The 24,504-nt window shown below is 38.6% G+C and overlaps 1 protein-coding gene across 5 annotated transcripts in view; it reads right to left on the bottom strand.

The window, feature by feature from the left end:
- Window positions 1-7,048: 7,048 nt before the first annotated feature.
- Window positions 7,049-24,504, bottom strand: part of SPIC (Spi-C transcription factor) — a 50,729-nt gene continuing 33,273 nt past the window's right edge. For 3 of the 5 annotated variants that reach the window (XM_079935848.1, XM_079935850.1, XM_079935847.1), the window contains 6 exons: window positions 21,433-21,766; window positions 17,634-17,659; window positions 16,953-17,046; window positions 15,159-15,271; window positions 13,550-13,658; window positions 7,049-8,447 (listed from right to left, as the gene is read on the bottom strand). In XM_079935848.1, coding sequence (XP_079791974.1) covers window positions 8,020-8,447; window positions 13,550-13,658; window positions 15,159-15,271; window positions 16,953-17,046; window positions 17,634-17,636 — 747 coding nt within the window. In that variant the 5' untranslated portion in view covers window positions 17,637-17,659; window positions 21,433-21,766 and the 3' untranslated portion in view covers window positions 7,049-8,019. Of the gene's footprint in view, window positions 8,448-13,549; window positions 13,659-15,158; window positions 15,272-16,952; window positions 17,047-17,633; window positions 17,660-21,432; window positions 21,791-24,504 lie in introns of all 5 variants that reach the window. The other 2 variants (XM_079935849.1, XM_079935851.1) reach the window with 2 other exon arrangements.

Raw genomic sequence — 24,504 nt, forward strand, 5'->3', positions numbered from 1 at the left:
CGGTTAAGAATCCGCCTGCCAATGTAGGCGACACGGGTTCGAGCCCTGGTCTGGGAAGATCCCACATGCCGCGGAGCAACTAAGCCCTTGCACCACAACTACTGAGCCTGCGCTCTGGAGTCCACGAGCCACAACTACTGAAGCCTGCGTGCCACAACTACTGAAGCCCGCACACCTAGAGCCCATGCTCCGCAACAAGAGAAGTCACCGCGATAAGAAGCCCGCACACCGCAACGAAGAGTAGCCCCCGCTCGCCGCAAGCAGAGAAAACCCACGCGCAGCAACGAAGATCCAAGGCAGCCAAAAATAAATAAATTAAATAAATAAACTTAAGAAAAAAAAAGAAGCTCTTTGAAGATGTGCCTTAGCAAAATGAGAGGAAGCCTGATATCCTATAAGTGGGGGCAGGTTGATAATGTCAATTGATAATATATAAAGTTGGGAAACCAAAAAAAAAGCAGAAATGACATTTATTTAGACATGTGTCATAAATACAGAAGAAACAGCTAAAAGAAGAGGAAAGGGTTGGAGGAGGGTTCTGTTGTTTCCCATTATAAGCCTTTCAGAACTATTTGAAGTTTAAATTCTGTACATCAGAACCCTGACATAAATTAAAAATACTGTAATGTTTAGCTATGTGTTTTAAAACTCTGATTAATATCGTCACATTGTCCTCCAAAGATTGTACTAATATACACCCCCATCAACAGTGATGGAGGAGGGCAGGTGGTGATTTTATATATGATTTTTGTTAATGGCATTTAATAAATTTAGCAAAGGCTTTTCTGCAAAATGATAGTGTTATGAAGATCTAGCACTGGCACAGGAGAGAACTTATATTCATGCATACTTAAGATGGTCTTGACATCAGCAGATGGTGTGGCATAGTAGAAAGAATTAGATGGACCTGAGTTCAAATTCACAGTGGGACACTCATTAGCAGGGTGGCTTTAGAAAAGATACTTAAATTCTTCCAGCATCAGTTTTCCAATCTATCAAATGGGGCCGTTAACACCCAGTGTGACTCATGGCATAGCTTGCCTGGAAGAGAGAGAGAGGAGACAGCAAACATACTAGTATTCCAGTAAGTTCTAACTGCTGGCCCACTGTTCTCATCCATAATTGATAAAACTGAGTGTCCTAAGTAATTTGATTCACTTAACGGATTGGGTTGGGTCCTCCCCTTCCTCCAGAAGCCAAAACTGAGACAAGAAGATGAATGTTAGTGGTTTGAGAGGTGGTTCCAGGAAACAGCATTAGGGGAATAGGAAAGTGTAAGAACACGTCTCAGCATTATTCTAACTAAGAGGTGAAGAAGCAGAGGTAAGTATCTACCAGCCCCCAACCTTCATTGGTTGAGAGCTGGTCCCGAGACACCACTGAACTCTTAGCACTTTCAGTGTACTCCTCACATCCTCAAGGCCAGCTCTGGCAATCAGAAAAATGCTCTTGGGAAAAGAATATCAGTTAACTTTTATACTTGTAACTGGATTATATTAGTTTCAGCTCTTTGAACAATCTCAATGAAACTAAATCATGAAACTGGAACATTATAAGAATTCCCTGAACAAAGGAAAATAGATATGAGTAAAGACTCCATAGTGTGAAAGTTACCAATTATGGGATTTAATTTCTTCGATTAGCTTCAGTTCTAGAAATATGTTACAAGTTTACTTGATATCTAGAGAACTTAAATACTATGCTGAAATTGCCTTCTCAGAAAGATAAGGAAAATTTGTTTAGAAACTGTTTAAATTCCTGTGACCACAGAAGTACTAAGAACAAAGAGTATTTTTGGAGATTAGCCAGGTAGGGCAAAGGTCTTTAAAATTAAACTATACATGCTCTGATCCTTGTTATTGTAGTTTAAAATTCTAATGAACTTTTGTCATTCTTTTGGCTGCCCAGCATCTGAACCCCTTTCTATGTTTGGGGAATTCTTGAACTTATGAGTCTTGATAGGATGCAGAAACAGTCTCCCAGTATAAGAATTGAAAGTTCTAGATAGTCACTTTTCTAGCCTTCTTTGCAGCCAAGCATAAGCACATGACCAAGCCTCAGCCAATAAGAAATTCCCGGGGCTTCCCTGGTGGCACAGTGGTTGAGAATCCGCCTGCCAATGCAGGGGCCACGGGTTCAAGCCCTGGTCTGGGAAGATCCCACATGCCATGGAGCAACTAAGCCTGTGCACCACAGCTACTGAGCCTGTGCTCTAGAGCCCGCAAGCCACAACTACTGAGCCTGTCCTCTAGAGCCCACGAACCACAACTACTGAGCCCGTGAGCCACAACTACTGTAGCCCATGCCCCTAGAGCCTGTGCTCCACAACAAGAGAAGCCATGGCAATGAGAAGCCCACACACCACAACGAAGAGTGGCACCTGCTCGCTGCAACTAGAGAAAGCCCACGTGCAGCAACAGAGACCCAAGGTAGCCAAAAATAAATAAAATAAATAAATTAATTTTTTTTAAAAAAAGAAATTCCCTTCCCAGAATTTGAATGAGGATCTAGTGATGTACAGAAGCAAGGAGGGTAAAAAACCATCTCTGAATGCCATGGCAGTTGCAGCTAGATAGTTTCTGGGGCAGCAGTGATGCTATGCTAGCTCTGTTCAGTGACATGCAAGATGATGTAAAGTTGCGGCACTTAGTGACTGGTAACAATGATAGTGATGTCTTTACTTGGCCAGATCTTTGATGTGGTTTGGGGCTTTATGTCTGGCTGCTTGTTCTCCAGCCTTCTCAGAAATTCTGTAAGCAGTCTAATACCTTTCACTAAATCCCAGTGAATACTTCAGTGAGTCAAAGCTGATTTCAGTTAGCTACAACCAAGAAAGTTTACTGCTTCAAAATTCAGTACCAGGAAGTAGGGTGTTGTCAGTAGCAAATATTTAAACCAGTTTGAGTCAGGGTTTCTTGTTATTTGAAACCCAGAGCATCCCAACTGATCTCCCTGATTTTACTAAGAGTTAATGAGAAGAAACAAAGTGTTCCAAAAGATATCAGTCTGACTAAAATTTGTAAATGCGATATTTCATCACATGGACTTGTTATAATTTAATTGCTTATGTAAAACATACTTGTTAGGTAAAATTTTATTTGTTCACACAGATCATAAAAATGTTTATTCAGTTTGTTAACTTAAGCTGTTTATGAACTCACTGACCTTTTGTTGGTTAATCCACCACTACAAATCCTGGATGGGTTTGCTTATCAAAGAGAATCTTCAGGGCTTCCCTGGTGGCGCAGTGGTTGAAAATCCGCCTGCCGATGCAGGGGACACGGGTTCATGCCCCGGTCCGGGAAGATCCCACATGCGGCTGGGCCCGTGAGCCATGGCCGCTAAGCCTGTGCGTCCGGAGCCTGTGCTCCGCAACGGGAGAGACCACAACAGTGAGCGGCCCGTGTAGCGCAAAAAAAAAAAAAAAAATGTTTTCATTAACATTCATCAACGTATGAAAAAGGAGTAAATTTTTAAAGCCTATTTTACTTTAAAATCTTTGCTATCAGAATCCACACCATCAAAATACAAAATCAAATTCCACTTAGATTATATGAGTTGGAAAAAATATATGAACCAAAATATCTAAATATAAACTAAAGTGGTGGCTATATGAGTGTATAAAAGTCATTCCAGATCTTTGAAGGACAGGTATGGATGATGTTTGATAGTAAAGCGACACTATCCATGTGAGTGTGGGAATAATCAGGGTCTATTTTATATTTATAAAGTCTGGAAATTAAAAGAAGTTTCAGGGCTGTAAAAAAAAAAATTGGTACTGTCCTTTAAAAGTCAGCAGTTGAAAAGCAATGAAAAAGAATAAACTTCTGATATACCCAGCAACATTGATAAACTCTGTAAATATTATATTGAGGAAAATAAAACCAGATGCAAAAGAGTATATGTTGTATAATTCTATTTATATGATGTTCAGAAGGTAAGCATAGATTGGGAAGAGAAGTGAGAGAAACTTATGCGGTGCTAGAAATGTTTCTGTACCTTAATCTGGATGATGGTGATATGGGTATATGCATTAATCTGTACAGTTAAGTTTAGATATAATTAATGCTGTCATATTAATACACTTTACATACTTTACTACATATGTGTACCCAATTAATCGAGAAATTACTCATCAGTCAGCCATTAAGTACATGTTGGTTATATAATAATAGAATTTATAAATCTTTGATTAAATATTGATAGAACTGAAGCTTCATAACAGAGGAACAATATCTGTTTCACTTAGCACTGGATACCCAGAGCACAACATATTCTACCAGGCACAGGGTGATGGAGAGGAGGGAACAGAGAGAGAGAGAAAGAAAGGACTTTATTTTAGCTATTTTTCAGTTTATGTATTGTAATTAATGCTGCCATCCACTTTGTGTATTTGGTTTTTTCCTTAATTTAGTAAAGGAGATGGCTTTGAGCAAGGCTGCCCCATAGAATGTGTCCACAGAATGGCTGGGATGAGGAAAAAGAAAATATTCTCAGCCCTTACTTATGCCTTATGAATAGGAATAACTGAAGAGAGAAAAGAGGATAAACTAACCAGAACCATAAGCTCCAGGACCAGAGCCCAGAGGAGGATCCTGTGATTTAAAGGAAGGAAAGATTTCATGCTTAATACCTGCGCCAAAAGACCAAATAATGGGAGGCTGCCCATGGGATGCACTGTAACTGGATAGAGTTTGCTGCTTGGAACTCCTGCTCTCTAGAGAAGAGTTTAACTGATCTGTTCAACCGGATGAAAGTGACAAGACGGAGGATGGGATTTCATATACCAGAAAATGAGGGGCCATGAATAAAGGCTAAGAAGTCTCTCTTCCTTGTCCTTGGGTGGTGGCAGGGAGTAACATTTCCCATAATATATGGAGACGGTTAGGCTTTGAGCAGCTAGTATGAGCATCTTTATAAGAACTTGCTTGTGAAAATGGGCTTTGATCAATGTATTTTAGGTAAAAGGCAGAGCCCAGATTTTTGCCCAAGAGGAAGCAACTCTGTAGAAAAGAGAGTTGATGCTGACTGGGGGCTTTGGGGAAAATTGTCAAGATGAACCCCTCAGGCTTGCATTGGGTATAGGAGGGACTATGGCATGAGGAAAAATGTTGATAGAATTTTATTAATTTGTTGGCTGAATGATTTCTGTTGTAAACCCTCTTCACCATTTCCTCTTTCAAATCTTTGGTAAAATTTATGTGCTTGATTAATATTTTATCAAGCCTATTTTCTTTGTGGGAGAATGAGTATAAAAGCTGAGTCTTACTTTGATTTTAGCACTGATTGAAACTTTCTTTGTCTGTCCGGGCTGGTCTAACAGAATACCATGGACCAAGTGGCTTATAAACAACAGAAATGTATTTCTCACGGTTTGGGAAGCTGGGAAGTCCAAGATCAAGGTGCTGGCAGATTCAGTGTCTGCTGAGGGCCCACTTCCTGGTTCATACAACCGTCTTCTTGTACCCTTACATGGTGGAAGGGGAAAGGGAGCTCTCTGTGATCTCTTATATGAGGACACTAAACCCATTCATTAGGGATCTACCTTCATGACCTAATCACCTCTCCAAAACCCCACCACCAAATAACATCACACTGGGGACTAGGTTTCAACATGAAATTTGGGAGGACACAAAGATTGCCTACAACAAACTCAGACTACGTGTGGATATGGCCAATATTGAGTTAGCCTCCATTTAGTCACTCTGGGTCTACCATGCTCTTTCTTAAGAGTCCCTGGGGAAGGAAGGGCACCAGGAGGGGACAAAAGAAAAGGGGAGACTGGGAATGCTGGACACAATGCAGAGTACTAACCATTATACGATCATGGCAGTGCTGCAAATCTTTTTTTAATTAATTAATTTTATTTTTGGCTGTGTTGGGTCTTTGTTGTTGCGCTCGGGCTTTCCCTAGTTGTGGTGAACAGGGGCTATACTTCATTGAGGTACATGGGCTCCTCCTTGCTGTGGCTTCTGTGGTTGCGGAGCATGGGCTCTAGGCGCACAGGCTTCAGTAGTTTTGGCTCGCAAGCTCAGTAGTTGCAGCACAGGGGCTTAGTTGCTCCACGGCATGTGGGATCTTCCTGGACCAGGTCTTGAACCTGTGTCCCCTGCATTGGCAGGTGGATTCTTAACCACTACACCACTCAGCGAAGTCCCAGTGCTGAAAATCTAATAGGGCAAGCTCCAAGGAGCTCTTGACCTGCTGGCCAGGCCCACTTGGTCTGGACTGAAGATGGCCCATATAGTCCACGAAGCTCTCGTTTCATGGTATTACAGATGGCATATGCATAAACCTGCCAAGCAGCAAGTAAGAGACAAAGGGTTTCTTCCCAGGGTTTCTTATGGAATGTTAAGGATAAACCATAGCTCCCAAGAAAGACTGCCTAAATCCTGGCTCCTCTCTAGGGTTTATTATTTGCTAGCCTCCATCTTTTATCAAAGTCTTTCTTTTCTTTTTTTTTTTTTGCCTCCAACTGTTCCAATCTGGTTTAGCTGGGCTAGTTCAAGAAAAGATCATGGCCAAAGTTTGGGCAGAGACGTAACAGTGCAGGAGCACCTCCCTGTGGCTGAGTGGCAGGAGAGCAAGAAACTTTAGCTCCTGGATCTACCCAAAGCAAGAGAGAAATGCAAGCAAATGATTTGTGGGAAGTGTAACTTTGGAGTTTATAAGTGGCATTTTCCCTAGACCATCGTGTCTTTAGCACCGCAGGGTTACAGACCATGAGGTCTGAAGTGCAGAAAAAAGATAGGTTCAGAATAGCCACTACAGTATTTACTTTTTGATTTTTATGTATTTATTTTATAGAAATACAGTTGATTTACAATACCAGTTTCCGATGTACAATATTATATTAGTTTTAGGTGTACTACATAGTGATTCAATATTTTTCTAGATTATGCTCTATTCAAAGCTATTATAAAATATTGGCTATATTCCCTGTGCTGTACATTACATCCTTGTTATCTTATTTATTTTATACATAGTAGTCTGTACCTTTTAAAACTCCACCCCTATCTTGCCCCCTCCCTCCTTCCTTCCCGCCACTGATAACTAATTTGTTCTCTATATCTTTAAGTCTGTTTCTATTTTGTTATATTCGTTTCAATTTTTAGATTCCACATATAAATGATAACATACAGTATTTGTCTTTCTCTCCCTGGCTTATTTCACTAAGCATAATACCCTCCAGGTCCATCCATGTTGTTGCAAATGACAAAATTTCACTCTTTTTTTATGGCTGCGTAGTACTCAATTGTGTTTATATACCACGTCTTCTTTATCCATTCATCTGTGGTGGACACTTAGGTTGCCTTCCATATCTTGGCTATTATAAACAATGCTGCTATGGGAGTTCCCTGGTAGTCTAGTGGTTAGGATTCTGCGCTTTCACTGCAGAGGCCTGGGTTCAATCCCTGGTCGGGGAACTGAGATCCCGCAAGCTGTGCAGTGTGGCCAAAAAAAAATGCAGCTGTGAACACTGGGGTGCATATATCTTTTCAAATTAGTGTTTTCATTTTCTTTGGATGTATACCCAGGAGTGGAATTGCTGGATCATATGGTAGTTCTAGTTTTAGTCACTGAAATTTTTAAAGCCATGAATGTAATTTAGCAGGAACACTATCACAGGCAATCATTTTTTGTTTTGTTGCTAAAGCTGTTGGATACATGTTAGAATGATTTTTTTTTTGTCTGAGTGTATGACAGGAAAATAATGTTTAAATCAATATGTAAATCAAAGCATCTCCACTAGCATTATTAATCTAGAAGGAAGTATTACATAGACAATAGTAAAAGGAAGGACATTTAGTCTATATTTTCAAATGGGACTTGATCTTTAAAGTTGTTCACTGGCAAAATTTTTCACCAAGTTAGTATAGATTATATGCTACTTCATAAAAGATAGCAATAATGAAGTTTGGGTTTTTTGTTTTGTTTTTCAGTATCTGTTTTCAGAGAAAAATCCTAAAACTTGTAGGGATTTCTGATGCCAGAAAATTTTGATATATAAGAGTATATTTAGCAATCAGGGTGACTTAGATCATGGTAAGTGGCATATGTATAATTATAATTTGCATTCCAGTTATTTAAACTGAGATATCCTTGATCAGGTTGAACACACTGTGAGTAGAAGATCTCTTCTTCCAAGAAATAAGATGGAGACAGTCTTTGGAGAATGGCCTCACTGAACTGGTAAGTTAACTTTCTCCGGATTTTGATGACTTCCCCAGTCCTTCCATAATTCCTTAGTGCTCTGGCCATTTTCTGGTAAGTCATGGTCTTCCGATTGCCTTTTCTTTTCCCCCAAAGTTGGGCAAGTTTTTCTTTGTTTTTTGATACAAACTGAAAGATGCCTTTGGTTTGATCTATCCATTGAATACAAGATGCCATCTCGGGATTACACAGGGATTCATGAAGGTATTCAAACAGTCGGAGCTTCTTCCTGCCTAAAATAGAGGAAAACAATGTCATACTTTACCATGGCTCTACACAAGGAACATCCTCGGGAAGGGTTTGTTGAGTGACTACAGAATTCAAAGTTGCATTGGGACTGGTTTTCTTCCTACTCACCCCTTAGAATGCATTTATGGTATCATTTTATGGGACTTGAAAATCAAGGGTCTATTTGGCCTACTGCAGTTTCAACTGAACCTTTCCTTGTTAGGGAAGTTGTCCAAAATTTTGTACCGTCCTTCACTGGAGAAGGGAAGCATGGCATCTCTCTACTCGAGTCTCCCATTTGTCACGTGGTCTTTTGTCACAGCTACATCTTGACTTCTAATTTTATGTTGTATGTTAAACCGTCTACAGAATAACAAGACTGAGCAAAATGGACTGCAAAGTTTAGTGGTTTTAAAGAGAAGTCTCAAAAGCCATTTGCAAAAGACAACTCATTTGAAGGGGCTTTATTCAAATAAGTTAAGTCAAATGAGGTAAGGAAGGTGAATGTATTTTGCAAAATGTAAAACAGTGTGCAAATACAAATGAAATCAGTAACAGACATATAAAAATGCTAACTCCGGTTCTGCATAACTACTCGAAAAAATAAAGAAGAGAAAAAAACCAGAGTCGAAATGCCAAAATATCTTCATGACATTTTGACATTATTAGTGAGCAATGACAGTGAGCGTTGTGGTATTTTTTCATTGCAGTGAAATAAGATGGTACTGCCAGAGTTTTTAATCTCTTTTAGGAGCACAGCCCTTTATATTTCAGAATAACTAGAAAGGAAACTTTGGGAAGATTTGTTGCTATGGTTTTTGCTTGTTTGGTGGATTGGAGAACAAAGGTGACAACCGGTTTTGTGACTTCTGAATTGGCCTGTAAACACCATGTCCCACCAGATCTGTCAGTAGCTAACAGCTCCACAGCCAAATTCCATTTTCCCCTTGAGAAAGTAGAATAGTGGATTCTCAAACTGCTTTAAACAGTCTCTGGGGTGTAATACTCATGCATCTGTCATCATTCATCCAAAAACCTCAAAGGTTTTTACAAAGATTATCTTTTGCGTTATATTATCTTGAGTTTATGAATTGGGAAATGAAAGGGACTTACCAAAAAATACATCATGAATTAAAGTCACAGCCTTAAAGAAGTTCTCTGGCTCTCACCCAGTGGTCAAATTAATTATAATGCATTCTCATCTTTAAAAGTTTGTTTTTCAATTTTGAAAAAAATGTTTAAGTTTTTACTTTTTGAAACTAAAAGTATTATATGATAAAAAATTCAAACAGAAGCACAAACGGAAAGTAAAAACTCCAATCTATCCTACATATTTCTAGAAAATAATTTGTTTTGCCTATATAAACATATGTGTATCCTTTAAAAATTAAAAATGGGGGCTTCCCTGGTGGCGCAGTGGTTGAGAGTCCGCCTGCCGATGCAGGGGACACGGGTTCGTGCCCCGGTCCGGGAAGATCCCACATGCCGTGGAGTGGCTGGGCCCGTGAGCCATGGCCGCTGAGCCTGCGCGTCCGGAGCCTGTGCTCCGCAACGGGAGAGGCCACAACAGTGAGAGGCCCGCGTATCGCAAAAAAAAAAAAAAAACCAAAAAAAAAATTAAAAATGGTATCACAGTATTTTGTACTTTTTCCAGTGAATAATATATCTTAAATAAAATCATATAACAATATAGAGATTAGCTATAGATAGAGGAAATACTAAACTGTTGACAAAGGTTACTTGTGGGGCATAGCATGGGAAGAAAGAACATTTTTTCACTTGTTCTTTACATACTTCTGAATCAGTTGAATTCTTAATAATGAGCATTATTACTTTTGAATTATGGGATTAAAAAGGATTAAAACAAAAACCAAAATGTATTTAGAGCTCTTTCTGTTTCAATACTTAAAGCATGCCTTTTGCTCTTTAATAACTATATATGTTCTATTTTTATGCATGTACTATTTTTCTCTCAATAATGAATTCCCGAATTATTTTGAAATTTCATTGTTTTAAATGTATCACTATTTCAGGTGGTAAGTGGTAAATGATACATTCCCTAATGGCGAGATCCACAGCCGAAAACATCAGTGAAAAGATACAGGCGCCACACCCTGGATTTAGTAACTGGTTGGTTTGTTTGTTTAAAAAAAAAATAGGTGACAGAGGTAGAAATGTTATTGGCCTCATATTAAATTACTACCATTATTCAATATTCAATAGCAATATTCAGTAGATTTACTTATGTGATTTTATACATTATTCCTTGCTGGATTAGAATATTACTGCATAGTTAGACTTTTACAATTCTAGGATACAGTATACTGTTTTATAAGAACAAAACTAGTTATCTCAAAAAATATTCAATTTAAAATAATTTTAAGTATGGACAGCTACATGTAAAAGAATGAAATTAGAAGATTTTTCCACACATTTACAAAAATAAACTCAAAATGGACTAAAGACCTAAATGTAAGACCAAAAACCATAAAACTCCTAGAAGGAAACAAAGCACTAGGCAGAACCTCTTTGACAAAAATTGTAGCAATATTTTTTTTGATCTGTCTCCTAAGGCAAAGGAAACAAGAGCAAAAATAAACAAATGGGACCTAATTAAACTTAAAAGCTTTTGCACAGCAAAGGAAACCATCAACAAGACAAAAGGGCAACCTACTGAATGGGAGAAAATATTTGCAAATGATATGACCAAAAAATGGTTAATATCAAAAATATGTAAATAGCTCGTGCAACTCAATATCAAAAAACAAACAACCCAATTAAAAAATTGGCAGAAGACCTGAATAGACATTTTCCCAAAGACATACAGATGACCAACAGGCACATGCAAATCTGTGCGATGTTTATGCTCAACATCGCTAAAAATTCAGAAATGCAAATTAAAACCACAATGAGATATCACCTCACACCTGTCAGAATGGCTATAATTTTTTAAAAAATCACAAATAACAAATGTTGGCAAGGATGTGGAGAAAAAGGAGCCCTTGTACACTGTTGATAGGAATATAAATTGATAGAGCCACTGTGGAAAACAGTGGGGAGATTCCTCAAAAACTAAAAATAGAGCTACCAGGGACCTCCCTGGCGGTCCAGTGGTTAAGACTCCGCGTTTCCAATGCAGGGGGCTTGGGTTCAATCCCTTGTTGGGGAGCTAAGATCCCACGTGCCGCATGGCACGGCCAAAAAAAACAAAAAAGAACTACCCTATGACCCAGCAATTCCACTCTTGGGTATATATCCAAAGAAAATGAAAACACTAATTTGAAAAGTTACATGCTTTCCAATGTTCATAGCAGCATTATTTATAATAGCCAAGATATGGATGCAACCTAAGTGTCCATAAACAGATGAATGGATAAAGAAGATGTATATATACATACAATGGAATATTATCCATTAAAAAAAGAATAAAATCTTGCCACTTACAACAAAGTGGATGGGCCTAGAAGGTATTATGCTAAGTGAAGTAAGTCAGAGAAAGACAAATACTGTATGTTATCTCTTATATGTGGAATCTAAAAAATAAACAAAAAAAATTTTAAAAATTAACAAATGAATGTAACAGAATAGAAACAGACCCACAGATATAGAGAACAAAGTAGTGGTTACCAGTGGGGAGAGGGAAGGAGGGAGGAGCAAGATTGGGGTACAAACTACTACGTATAAAAGAAATAAGTTACAAGGATATACTATGCAGCACAGGAAATATAGTCAATATTTTATAACAAAAATGCAGTACAAGCTATAAAAATTTTGAATCACTATGTTATAAACCTGGAACTAATAATATAAATCAACTATACCTCAATTAAAAAATAAAATAAAAATTAAAAAAAAATAATTTTAAGTAGCTATGATAAGGGATCATTTTTTAAATTACACTATAAAATTGGGATGCATCTTATATGTCTTTGTATATCGGAGGTAATTTACTATCACAAACAACATTGCAAGGAACATCCTAATACATATATATGCACACACATGCATCTAAGGTATTTGGGGAAATATCCATAGTGCCAGACTATGAGCCTAATGCTTTACATGGATCTTCTCACTTAATTTTTATAGCAACCTTACAATGTCTGTACAATTATTATTATTTGTTTGCTTTTTTTTGAATAAGGAGACTGTGGTACAGAAGGTTAAGTAAGTGATTTGGGCAGGGTCACATAATCAACCCAGAGTTCACACTCAACCACTAAGTGAGTTATATAGTCACTAAGAGTCAAAAGATATGAACATTTAAAATTTTGGTAGGTATTGCTAAATTGCCTTACAAAACTTTGTAAAAATTTATACTCTCTTTAATAATGCACGTGAATGTGTGTGGCCCACATCTTAGCCAACAGAGGCCATTATCCTACTTTAACACTTTGCCTACCTGTTAGATGAGATCATCTTCATTTATGAAATCAAGATTTCAAATTTATGAAATAAAGTTATGATGGAACTTGGAAAACTTAATAGAGATGATTAAGTTTGTGGAGAACTTAATAGAGATGATTTCTATCCTGAGGGCTTCACAGTTGAAATAAGACTGCTGAAATAATTTACGGCAAAGTTCCCCCTTCTATACCTAAAATGTATATACCTTATTCCTTTTTTATTGAAGTATAGTTGATGTACAATATTATATAAGTTACAGGTTTACAATATAATGATTCACAATTTTTAAAGGTTATATGCCATTTAAAGCTATTCTAAAATAATGGCTATATTCTCTGTGTTGTAGAATATAGCCTTGTAGCTTATTTTATACATAATACCTCTTAATCCCCTACTCCTATACTGCCCCTCCCCGCAATGGTAATCACTCGTTTGTTCTCCATATCTTACACCTTATTCTTGAATACACATTTGACTGAAGTGACACTTTGCACCTTTACAACATCTCTATGAAGCTATAGGAAAGCTCACCCAAGATAAACAGCTTGGAGTAGTTTGTCTGTCAGAGTTAAATTACTCTCAACTGTGAGAAGAGAATATTTTGCAAATCAATTCCAAACTCAGATATGAAATTCCCTTAAAGCTGCTTTGATGAAGATTTGACTCTTTTACCTATGCGAGGAGTAATGGATCCACATACCTTTTCCTCCCTTTTGCTGGAGAAGAGTAGGTTGCACCAGCTGGTTTTCAGGGATGTTCTGCAGAGACTGATGAATATTTCCTTCAAAATAGAGGTCCGCAGCACTGTTCTATATAAATAATGTATCAGGATGTTAAGTGGGACTTCCCGTGTGGCCCCCAATTGGTGGCCAAAGTCAAAAGCTGAGGGCAAAAAGAGTGTTCAGCATCTCTCGAATTCTGAAAATCCCTACCTTCAACTGCTGTCTCCCAGGGCAGAGCTAGCATCAAACCCATATATGGAGAGGGCCAAGGGACAGAGGGTAATCTGAGGCTTTGTGAGGAGTTCTGTATCTTCCCCTCCCTATGAGAAAGGAGAGTGGGTTGCTTCCTCCTTTCCCCTAAAAATGCCCAGCAAGAAAGATCCAAAAGAGTCATTAGTAGAAACTGAGGCGCCAGCAAAAAGGGAAGATGGGCTTCCATTCCTGAGCTGGATGCCCATCTGGCAAGAGAAGATAAGAGGAGAAAGATGGCAGCTGAGGGAGGACAGAGGCAAGAGAGGCAGGAAGAAGCAGCCTGAGTTCCTACCATTACATATGGCAAGGAAATGTGGGCCTCCATGGGTTAACTAGACATGGTGGTGGAAGGGGGTGGACTTGAGCCCTCCTTATACAGGAGGGCTGCCCAGCAGGTAAGGAGTCCCCACCACAAGAGGCTGTGCAGTGTATGCTGGGGATGGAAGCTGAAGTGGAAATAGGGTAGCCAGATCTAGCAAATAAAAATATTAGGCATCCTATATTTTATAGGTTGCCAGGTTACCTGGCAACCCTAAGGGGAGGTGAGAGAGGTTAAAGTAAAACCCAAACTCCCTCTTTAAAGAAATGTCTTGTTGGAGAGGCCCTGATAGTATAATTTACAGGGACAGAAAAAGGACATTTGACATACTATGGTTGAAGGTACTAACTGAAAAAAAAACTTTAATATTTACACTCTACCACATTAAGACTACTTGATAAAAGGGACACATCAAGGAAACAATGCAGGTAATTTCCTGGCAGTCAAGTGGTTAGAACTCGGCACATCCACTGCAGGGGGCATGGGTTCCATCCCTGGTCAGGGAACTAAGATCCCACATGCCGCAACATGGCCAAAATAAATAAATAGATAAATAAGAAGAAGAAGAAAGAAAGAACGTAAACAATGTAAAAGAACACATGGAAGGAGAGGTAGATGGTGGGGACACTCCCGTTTGCAGAAGGCTACTAAAATAGAAATGAATTGGTCCAATACACATAGCTAGCTCTGAGCTTGGGAGGGGAAATAGAGCAGGTTAATACAAGATTGTGGGTAAAGCCAGTGCAGGGAACGTTTTAGGGGATCCATAACTTTCCTGCAGCTTTTCGGATGGACTGAGGAGAAGCATTGATGTGAGAACCCTAAAATACCTCCTCTATAGAAATCATTCAAACCCATCTGAAGTCAGATGAAGGACAATGATAAAGCGCAGTTTCCTTCTTGACAGCATTGATGGTCCCCCACACTGACCATCAAATTCACCAAGGGGAAGGCTGGGACAAATAGGAAATTTGCCTGTTACTGAGGGATGCTGGTCCCCTGGTAAAAGTACTCACTATTACTGTTCTCCAATTGTAGACAGGTTCCTCTGTGGGCAGCACACCATAGCTGTTGGAATTTCCTCTGACATGAGAACAGTGGTTGATGAAAGCCAGGTAATTTCTGTAATCTATTTAAAAACAGGGAAAGAAACTGACAAAGTCAAAGTTTATATTTGTGTGTGTGTGTGATGCTTATACATGTTTATATGCTTATATACGTGATTGCTCTTGGCATTTTTATATTGAGATGTTAAATTTATTTAGGATAAAGAACATAGGCAGATCTGTCTCCTAATGCAAAAGAAATAAAAGCAAATTAAACAAATGGGACCTAATTAAACTTAAAAGCTTTTGCACAGCAAAGGAAACCATTGACAAAACAAAGACAACCTATACAATGGGAGAAAATATTTGCAAATGATGTGACTCACAAGGGGGTTAATATCCAAAATATATAAAGAGCTCATATAACTCAATATCAAAAAAATAAACAACCCAATCAAAAAATGGGCAGAAGACCTGAATAGACATTTCTCCAAAGAAGACATACAGATGGCTAATAAGCACATGAAAAGTTTCTCAACATTACTAATTATTAGAGAAATGCAAATCAAAACAACAATGAGAAATATCCTCACACAAGTCAAAATGGCTATCATCAAAAAGTCTACAAATAATAAATTCTGGAGAGGATGTGGAGAAAAGGGAACCCTTGTATGCTATTAGTGGGAATGTAAATCGGTGCAGCCACTATGGAAAACAGTATGAAGGGCCCTCAAAAACACAACTACCATATGATTCAGCAATTCCACTCCTGGATATATTCAATATACCTGAAGAAAATGAAAACTAATTCAAAAAGATACATGCACCCCAATGTTCATAGTAGCACTATTTACAGTAGCCAAGACATGGAAGCAACCCAAGTGCCCAATCAACAGACAAATGGATAAAGAGGATGTGGTATATATATACACAATGGAATATTACTCGGCTATATAAAAAAAATGAAATTCTGCAATTTGTGGCAACATGGATGTACTGAGAGAATGTTATGCTTAGCGAAATAAGTCAGACAAAGACAAGTGCTGTATGATATCACTTATAAGTGGAATCTAAAAAATAATACAAACAGAAACAGACTCTCAGATATAGATAACAAACTTGGGGGCGCTTCCCTGGTGGCGCAGTGGTTGAGAGTCTGCCTGCCGATGCAGGGGACACGGGTTCGTGCCCCAGTCCGGGAAGATCCCACATGCCACGGAGTGGCTGGGCCCGTGAGCCATGGTCGCTGAGCCTGCGCGTCCAGAGCCTGTGCTCCGCAATGGGAGAGGCCACAGCGGTGAGAGGCCCGCGTACCGCAAACATACAAACAAACAAAAAAAGAGTCTGCCTGCCAACGGGTTCGAGCCCTGGTCTGGGAAGATCCCACATGCCTCAGAGCAACTAAGCCTGTGTGCCACAATTACTGAGCCTGTGCTCTAGAGCCCGCGAGCCACAACTAATGAGCCTGTGTGCTGCAACTACTGAAGCCCGCGTGCCTAGAGCCCGTGCTCCACAAGAAGAGAAGCCACCGCAATGAGAAGCCTGTGCACCACAACCAAGAGTAGCCCCTGCTCGACGCAATTAGAGAAAGCCCATGCGCAGCAACAAAGACCCAAGGCAGCCAAAAAATATAAATAAATAAATTTAAACAAAACAAAAACAAACTTGGGGCTACAAAAGGGGAGAGGAAAGCAGAGAGGGACAATTTAGCAGTGTGGGATAAACAAATACAAACTACCAGCAGAAGGGGACTGACATCTTTACCTGAGGAGTACTGAAGATCACCAGTTGAATGTTGCCTCAGTACTTCAAAAGCATCTTCAAATGCCTGACCCAGCTTGTCTTGTTCAACACAAGCCTGTTAGAACAATTGCAGAACTCTGGAGTTAGGAAATTACCAGTAGAACTTAATTTTCCTGATATAAAGGAGGGTTTGTTTCTCAACCACAGCACTATTGACATTTTAGATTGACGAAGACTGTTGCAAAGGGGTTGCCCTGTGCATTGCAGGGTGCTAAACGGCATCGCTGGTCTCTACCCACTAGATGCCAGTAGCACTCCCACAGTTGTGACAAACAAAAAATGTCTCAGACATAGCCAAATATACCCTGGGGAACAACATCAACCCTGGCTGAGATCCATTGCTCTGTAACATAGTATTTAGAGAGCAACCTCATTCTATAGTATAGTATTCAACATTTTATAAATTTTTAGCAAGGAGTTATATAGCAGGAGACTGATTTGGAAAAAGGGATCAGGGAAATATCTTTAATCAAACAGAATCTGAATCATTATTTAAAAATGAAATGCTCTTAATTTCAAAAGCATGCCTCCAAGACCTAAAATTGAACTGTTTTGCAAACCATTTCATACCCTTATTAATCTAGCCCATATATCTTATTTTCAAAATGGAGGAAGAGTAAAGATTTTTAAATGCCAACTTACCATGCTTCATTAATAAATTGACAATTCTGAAAAAGATTAATATTTAAAAAACAAAATTAAATAGTGTTTCTATTTAATTTGCCTCTGAATTAAAAGACTTTACTTAAAATATTTTCTGAATATACCTTATATAAACCAAAAGTACCGTCTGAATTCTCTTTGATGAGTACAAATTTTCTTTCTACAGAAATTTCCTACAAAAATTTATTTTTGCTTTTCTGTCATCACAAAACTTTTTTTTAATTAATTAATTAATGTATTTATTTTGGCTGCATTGGGTCTTCGCTGCTGTGCGTGGGCTTTCTCTAGTTGCAGAGAACGGGGGCTACTCTTCGTTGTGGTGCACGGGCTTCTCATTGTGATGGCTTCTCTTGTTGCAGAGCACGGGCTCTAGGAGCACAGGCTTCAGTAGTTGTGGCTCGCGGGCTCTAGAGAGCAAGGTCAGTAGTTGCGGCGCCATGTGCTTAGTTGCTCCGCGGCATGTGGGATCTTCCTGGACCAGGGCTCGGACCCATGTCCCCTGCATTGGCAGGCGGATTCTTAACCACTGTGCCACCAGGGATGTCCTACAAAACTTCTTAAGTGTTAAATAGCTACATATGTATAATTGAATCACTTTGCTATACATTTGAAACTAGCACAACATTGTAAATTAACTATACTTCAATAAAAAGAGATTAAAAAATAAATAAAATAGCTAGAGTTAATTACACAAACTATTTATATTGATATGAAAATATAGAAATAATTCGAGTATGTTTAAGTATTTTTAAATTCTTTTAAATATTAAAGTATTAAAAAGTTCTGGAAATCAAAATCTTTTTTACCTTAGCATGGCTCTCCATTTATAACAGTGATTTTTTTTTTTTTTTAAGTTTCTGGTGTCATATGGACTTCTGAGAATCTGGTGAAAGACATGCTTTTTCTCTCATGAATGTGAATTTACATTACAAATAAAACGTACTCTATGAAAACTGTCGGTGGACTTTCTAAAATCCTAGGTTAAGAACTCTGGTCTATAATTTTACATTATTTACATTCTTATCTCTGTAAGTAATGTAGATTTTGTTTTAAATAAGCAATTATCATACTGACCCACATTAAATGTTTTCAAACTTTGTTCTATAGAACTACAGAAAACAAACAAATCCACATAACAAGAAAGAGCGGGTGGTGGGTCCACATTGCTTACCATTTCATTTAGCACATGAAGCAACTCTGTTTATACAAGTTTTTAGCATTTATCCTGCAAACACAATGAGCTTACTCTTTCATATTTAACACTGCATAATATGATTAGATGATATAATCTAATGCTATTATTATACATATCCATAATGTAGCAATACAATATGTCAAACATCGAAATTCTATTCTGCTCTTTGAAATCACTATGTCATTTAAAAGAGAATATGAGAAGAAAAACCATAAAAAAAGGTAACTATGGGAGGTGATGAATGTGTTAACTAATTTTACTGTGGTAATCCTTTCTCAGTGTATATGTATGTCAAATCATCATGTTGTACACCTTAAACTTACACAATGTTATATGTCAATTATATCTCAAGAAAGCTGGAAAAAAATACAGCTTCTCAATGTGGGAGATGTTGAAGAATTTAGCAAAAACTTTAAAAAAAAGAAGAAAATCCATAAATCACATTTTGGGCTATAGTCCCTAATGAATATTATCAGTACATATGTTTTTAAAAGGCCATGTCAGTAACTTTCAATTAATTATGCCTCAGCTCATAAGCACCGAAGCAAATACATACTCAGGTGAGTGTTGTACTTTGAATTAAATACTTAAATGAGACTACTCCCTTTGACTAAAATACCCCACAAAACTATCATGACTCTTAAAAGTAGCAAAGCCAAAGGGAAGAAAAAAGCTTGAAAACATTATTGATCACTTCAATTGCTTAATATTTCTAGTATTGGAACAGGCAGTCAATGAGAAACACTCATTAGGCCAGAGAAGAAAATTAACACTTATTACAAAGAATTTTGAAAAGCATAAACACTTACCAGGAAGACACTTCAGCCCTTTACCAAGTTGTTTCATTAATATCAGAAATAAGACAGAACTGTCAAGAGCTCACTGGCAGAGTTTCATTAAGTAGCTGTTTTTAAGGAAGTGCTACAAAAGGGGATTTTTTTTAAAAGATACAGTGCCTTCATTATTTCTATTTCATGATATGGCCAGTGGACACCAGAGGCTATTATTTTGAAGAGGCACAGAATATTTGTATCCTATGGGCCAAAAGCATTAGAACAAATCCCATGAAACCCGCCTGCCACCGAGCATAATTTGTGGCTCCTCCGGCCTACACAGCCCCACTGGGCACCTCTGACCTGTACAACCCTTGTCCACCTTTCTTTTTCTATTACTCCTATTATTTCTCCCCTGATTCTGGAGCCTACGTTGCTTTTCTTGCCTGAACTATTAACAGCCTTCACTCTGGTCTCTTTCCTCTCAAACCACTTTACTTCTAATGTCGTTCACTGATCGCCCTACTTAGAGATCTTAAAGGCGCAGACCCTTGCCCTGGCATTCGAGGCTCCTCATTCCAGCCTTAATCTTACTTACCACCATGCATTTAAGAGAAGGAAATGAATCCATGCTATGGTCTTCCCTTCTTACCTGGATCCAGTAACAACTCCAAAACAGGAGAAGCTTCTGGGTAGTGATCTGATTGGACATGCTTGAAGCTGCTGCACTTATAGATCAGGTCCAGTTCTCTTATTTAGCTTGAAGGTTTATTTGGGATGGTTTTTGGTGGCTCTGATGGAAATTATTGGGGACTTCCTCCACCTATAATGCTTCCTTCCCAGCCCATCCATCTGCCCATTTACCTATTTTATCTTACCTGTCCATCAGAGGCCAATCTAACATTTAGGTATAGTCCAGGTGGAAATAACTTTCCTCTCTGAAGCGCAGGTAGGCAACACCCTTAAGTAACTGTAACCTTCCGTCATTTTAATAGATGTCACATTTAGCCAGGGGGAAAACCACCTAAGAATTTTTTGTAAATGTTATGGGTGGGGAGAGAGATTTTCTGTTTTGCATAGTTGGAATCTGAGCTCACCTTTGATATGGGACTATTGTTCTACACCAATTACTTTTTTGACCGAGTTTTATTATGCAAATGTAAACACACATCCCCTCTTCTGAAATGTAGATGTTTAAGTAAAAAGTGTATAAAACCAAATCGCTAATGTTGATGAGTTTTTAATCTGTATCATCGCCAGTCTACGCCCTTTTCGTGCCACTTTATTTTGTTTGGTTCATTTAGTCAACAAATATATATAAATGAGCTCTTTGCCGGACACTGTCCTGAGTCCAGGGACCACAGCCCTGAACAAGTTCTGGTGAGGAAAAATGATTTTTTTTTTAAAGCAAACTAGAGAAGTGTTATTAACAATAAGTACTGAGAAAACAGTAAGAGAACGGTCATAGTAAGTGTATACAGTCATGGTGAATGGTCACAAAAATTCTAAGGGAGTGTGTGTGAGCTGAAATCCAAGGATAAGAAAGAGTGAGCAAAAGAAAAGCAGAAATGCAGCGAAGCACCTCTAGTCAGAAGAAACAACAGACGCCAAGAGCCTTAGGTGGAAATGAGTTTGGTTTATTCAAGGCACAAACAAGAAAGCCAGTGCAGCTGGAGCAAAATGAGTGTGGGGTCCAAGAGGCAAAGTTAGCGAGGAAGGAGGAAGGATCCAGATCAATCCACACATCAAGCCAAAAAATAATACAAAACTTTTTCAAGAGAATCTAAACATCACATATGATAGTAGTTACCTCCTTAGCTCCATTTCACAGATGAAGAATCTAAACCGAGGATCAAAGACATTTCATGATTTTTTTTCTAAGGTCCAATTGCTAGTGAGAAATGGGCTGGGCTGGGTCCAGATTTAGGCCCAAATGACTTCATGCACACGCTCTCAACCACGTTGGAGCCCTATGTCCGCAGATTAGGTTCCACTGGACTAGGGTTCTTAGTCCCGACGGCAGACTTCATAGCACCCGGCAGATTCTCATAGTAGTACAGGCTTGTTATGTATTTGAAATCAATGGAAAAAAGTCAATTTTCTAAGCCAACATTTTCCCCAACAGGTGTCTCCAAAGTTTTATTCTGCAAGATATAAATAAATGGACCCTGAAAAAGAGTTGAGCAAAACCAATGAGCACATGATGTTTTGGGGGCACAATTCTACATTACAGATGAAAAATAAAAATGCAGTTTTGAGTCCTTTGTAAAGATAAAGTATGAAAATGCTTTCAGCAACTTAAAAAAGAAATGATACACTGTCCTTTTAGCATTCTAGAGAGTAAGGCTCCTATTCCTTGAGAACCTGATGAAAGCTACGATGAGCTCTTTCTCCAGGAAAATGCCATCAGCACATTTTCAGGCAAACTCTCTCAGTCAGGCCAATAGAGCCCACTTTAGGAACTCCTACTGTATTATAAATATTTTCAAAGCCTTCTTATCTAAGGACTGCTTCTTGAGACACTTGTACCCAATACACACACAAAGCATCTTTTTAGGGGTGGTCATTAGTGTTTCTGTTCACTCTAGAAATGAGCTGAGTAACAAGAGCTCTACAGAGAGGATCCCTGATCAACAGATTCTTTTTTGCAGAAGTTCATTGTCCTCAGTGGCAACTGATATTATTTTAGAAAATTGTAAGCAACAGATGTGGTGGAGTCTAAATCCTATGGTGCCAAGCTTCAGGTGGAAAATTGCTTTTTCTGAGGATAGAGAACTTCAGAACCCAAGAAAAGGAGACTAAATTCAAGCTCTTATCTTTCTTTGCAGTTTCTATTTAAATAATTCGATTCCGGGCTTCCCTGGTGGCGCAGTGGTTGGGAGTCTGCCTGCCGATGCAGGGGACGCGGGTTCGTGCCCCGGTCCGGGAAGATCCCGCGTGCCGCGGAGCGGCTGGGCCCGTGAGCCATGGCCGCTGAGATTGCGTGTCCGGAGCCTGTGCTCCGCAACGGGAGAGGGCACAACAGTGAGAGGCCCGCGTACCGCAAAAAAAAAAAAAAAAAAAAAAAAAAATTCGATTCCTTAGGGGACTTAAGAAGTGGGTCTTAATCTTAGTAAGACCTCTGAAAACCTAATAAACAAATAATTTTGCAAGACCGGGAAGAAGGTGCTAGAAAATTTGTTATGTCTCAGTAGAATTCATAGAACCGTAGGTTATGAGACAAATAGCTAATCTTCACCCTCATTTTAATAATAACTTCTACTAGATTACTCTTTGAAATTTATTGAGACTTGTTTTGTGGCCCAATATAGGGCCTATCTTGTTCCATTTGCACTTGAAAGAATATGTGTTTTATAGTTATTATATGTAGTGCTGGATAAATGTCAATTCGATCAAGTTGGTTGATAACGTTATTCAAATCATCCATATCCTTACCGATTTTTTTCTCTGCATTTTCTTTTTTTTTTTTTTTGGTACACGGGCCTCTCACTGTTGTGGAGCACAGGCTCCGGACGCGCAGGCTCAGCGGCCACGGCTCACGGGCTTAGCCGCTCCGCGGCATGTTGAATCTTCCCGGATCGGGGCACGAACACGTGTCCCCTGCATCGGCAGGCGGACTCTAAACCACTGCGCCACCAGGGAAGCCCTTCTCTGCATTTTCTATCGATTACAGAGATTACAAAGAGGAATGTCAAACTATAGTTGTGGATTTGTCTATTTCTCCCTTTAATTCTGTCAATTTTTGATTTCATGTATTTTGAAGCTCTATTATTAAATGCAGACTCATTTAGAACTGTTATGTGTTCCTGATGAATTGAGCCTTTTATCATTATAAAATTTCTCTCTTTCTTTTTTGCAATCCTTTCTGGTAGTCCTTGAAGTCTGCTTTGATAGTAACCACACTAGCTTTCTTATCCTTTTCACTTTCAACATGTTCTCTTTATCTGTCTTTATATTTAAAGTATGTCTCTTTAAAGCAGCATAGAGTTGGGTGCTGCTTTTTACCTAGTTTGATGATCTCTGCCTTTTTAGTGTTCAGTCCAATTTAGTAATTACTGATATAGTTAGGATTAAATCTACCATCTTGCTATTTGTTTTCTATTTGTTCTGTTTATTTTTTGTTCCTTTGTTCTTCCTTCCCTGCTTTCTTTTGGATTAAATAAGTATTTTATTATTTCATTATATTTCCTTCATTAGCTCTTTATAATGTCATGGTAAAATAACGGTATGACATACTTCTGTAATTTATCTTTAGCGGTTACAATATGCATTCTTCATTTATCAAGTCTACCACTATTATACCACGTCATGTATAAGAAACTGTTATACCACTTCATAAGGTAAGAAACTTACCACAGTATAATTCCATTTACATCCCCTCCTATCCTTTGTGCTACTCCTGTCACATATTTACTTCTACATAGGCCAGCATAATAGATTATTTAACCCTCACAATAATGCCCTGGGTTCCAACTGTGGCTCCATTGCACCTATCTGTGTAAACTTGGACAAGTTATTTAACCTCCCAGTTTCCTCTATAAAGTGTAGATAATGATTTTACTTACCACATAGAGTTATTGTGAAAATCTGAGTGAATTTATGTCATGTACTTTGGACAGTCCAAGCATTTAATAAATGTTGAACGAACGTTAGGTCCTGCTTTATAAGTATTGCAGATGAAGTAACAAAGCCTCAAGGGAAGTTAAATGACTTAAGATCACACAGTGAGTGATAGAAATGAAGGCTTTCAAACCAGTTCTATCTGACTCCAACCAAAGCCTTTTAACCATTCAACCAGAATTTGCTTCCTTATCTATGGAGTAAGACTGAGAACAAGCATGAGAACAAGAATTCGCTAATGGCCTTATGTCAAAGGGCTCTT

The sequence above is a fragment of the Stenella coeruleoalba genome (assembly GCF_951394435.1).
Source record: "Stenella coeruleoalba genome assembly, chromosome: 11".
In the NCBI taxonomy this organism is placed as follows: Eukaryota; Metazoa; Chordata; class Mammalia; order Artiodactyla; family Delphinidae; genus Stenella; species Stenella coeruleoalba.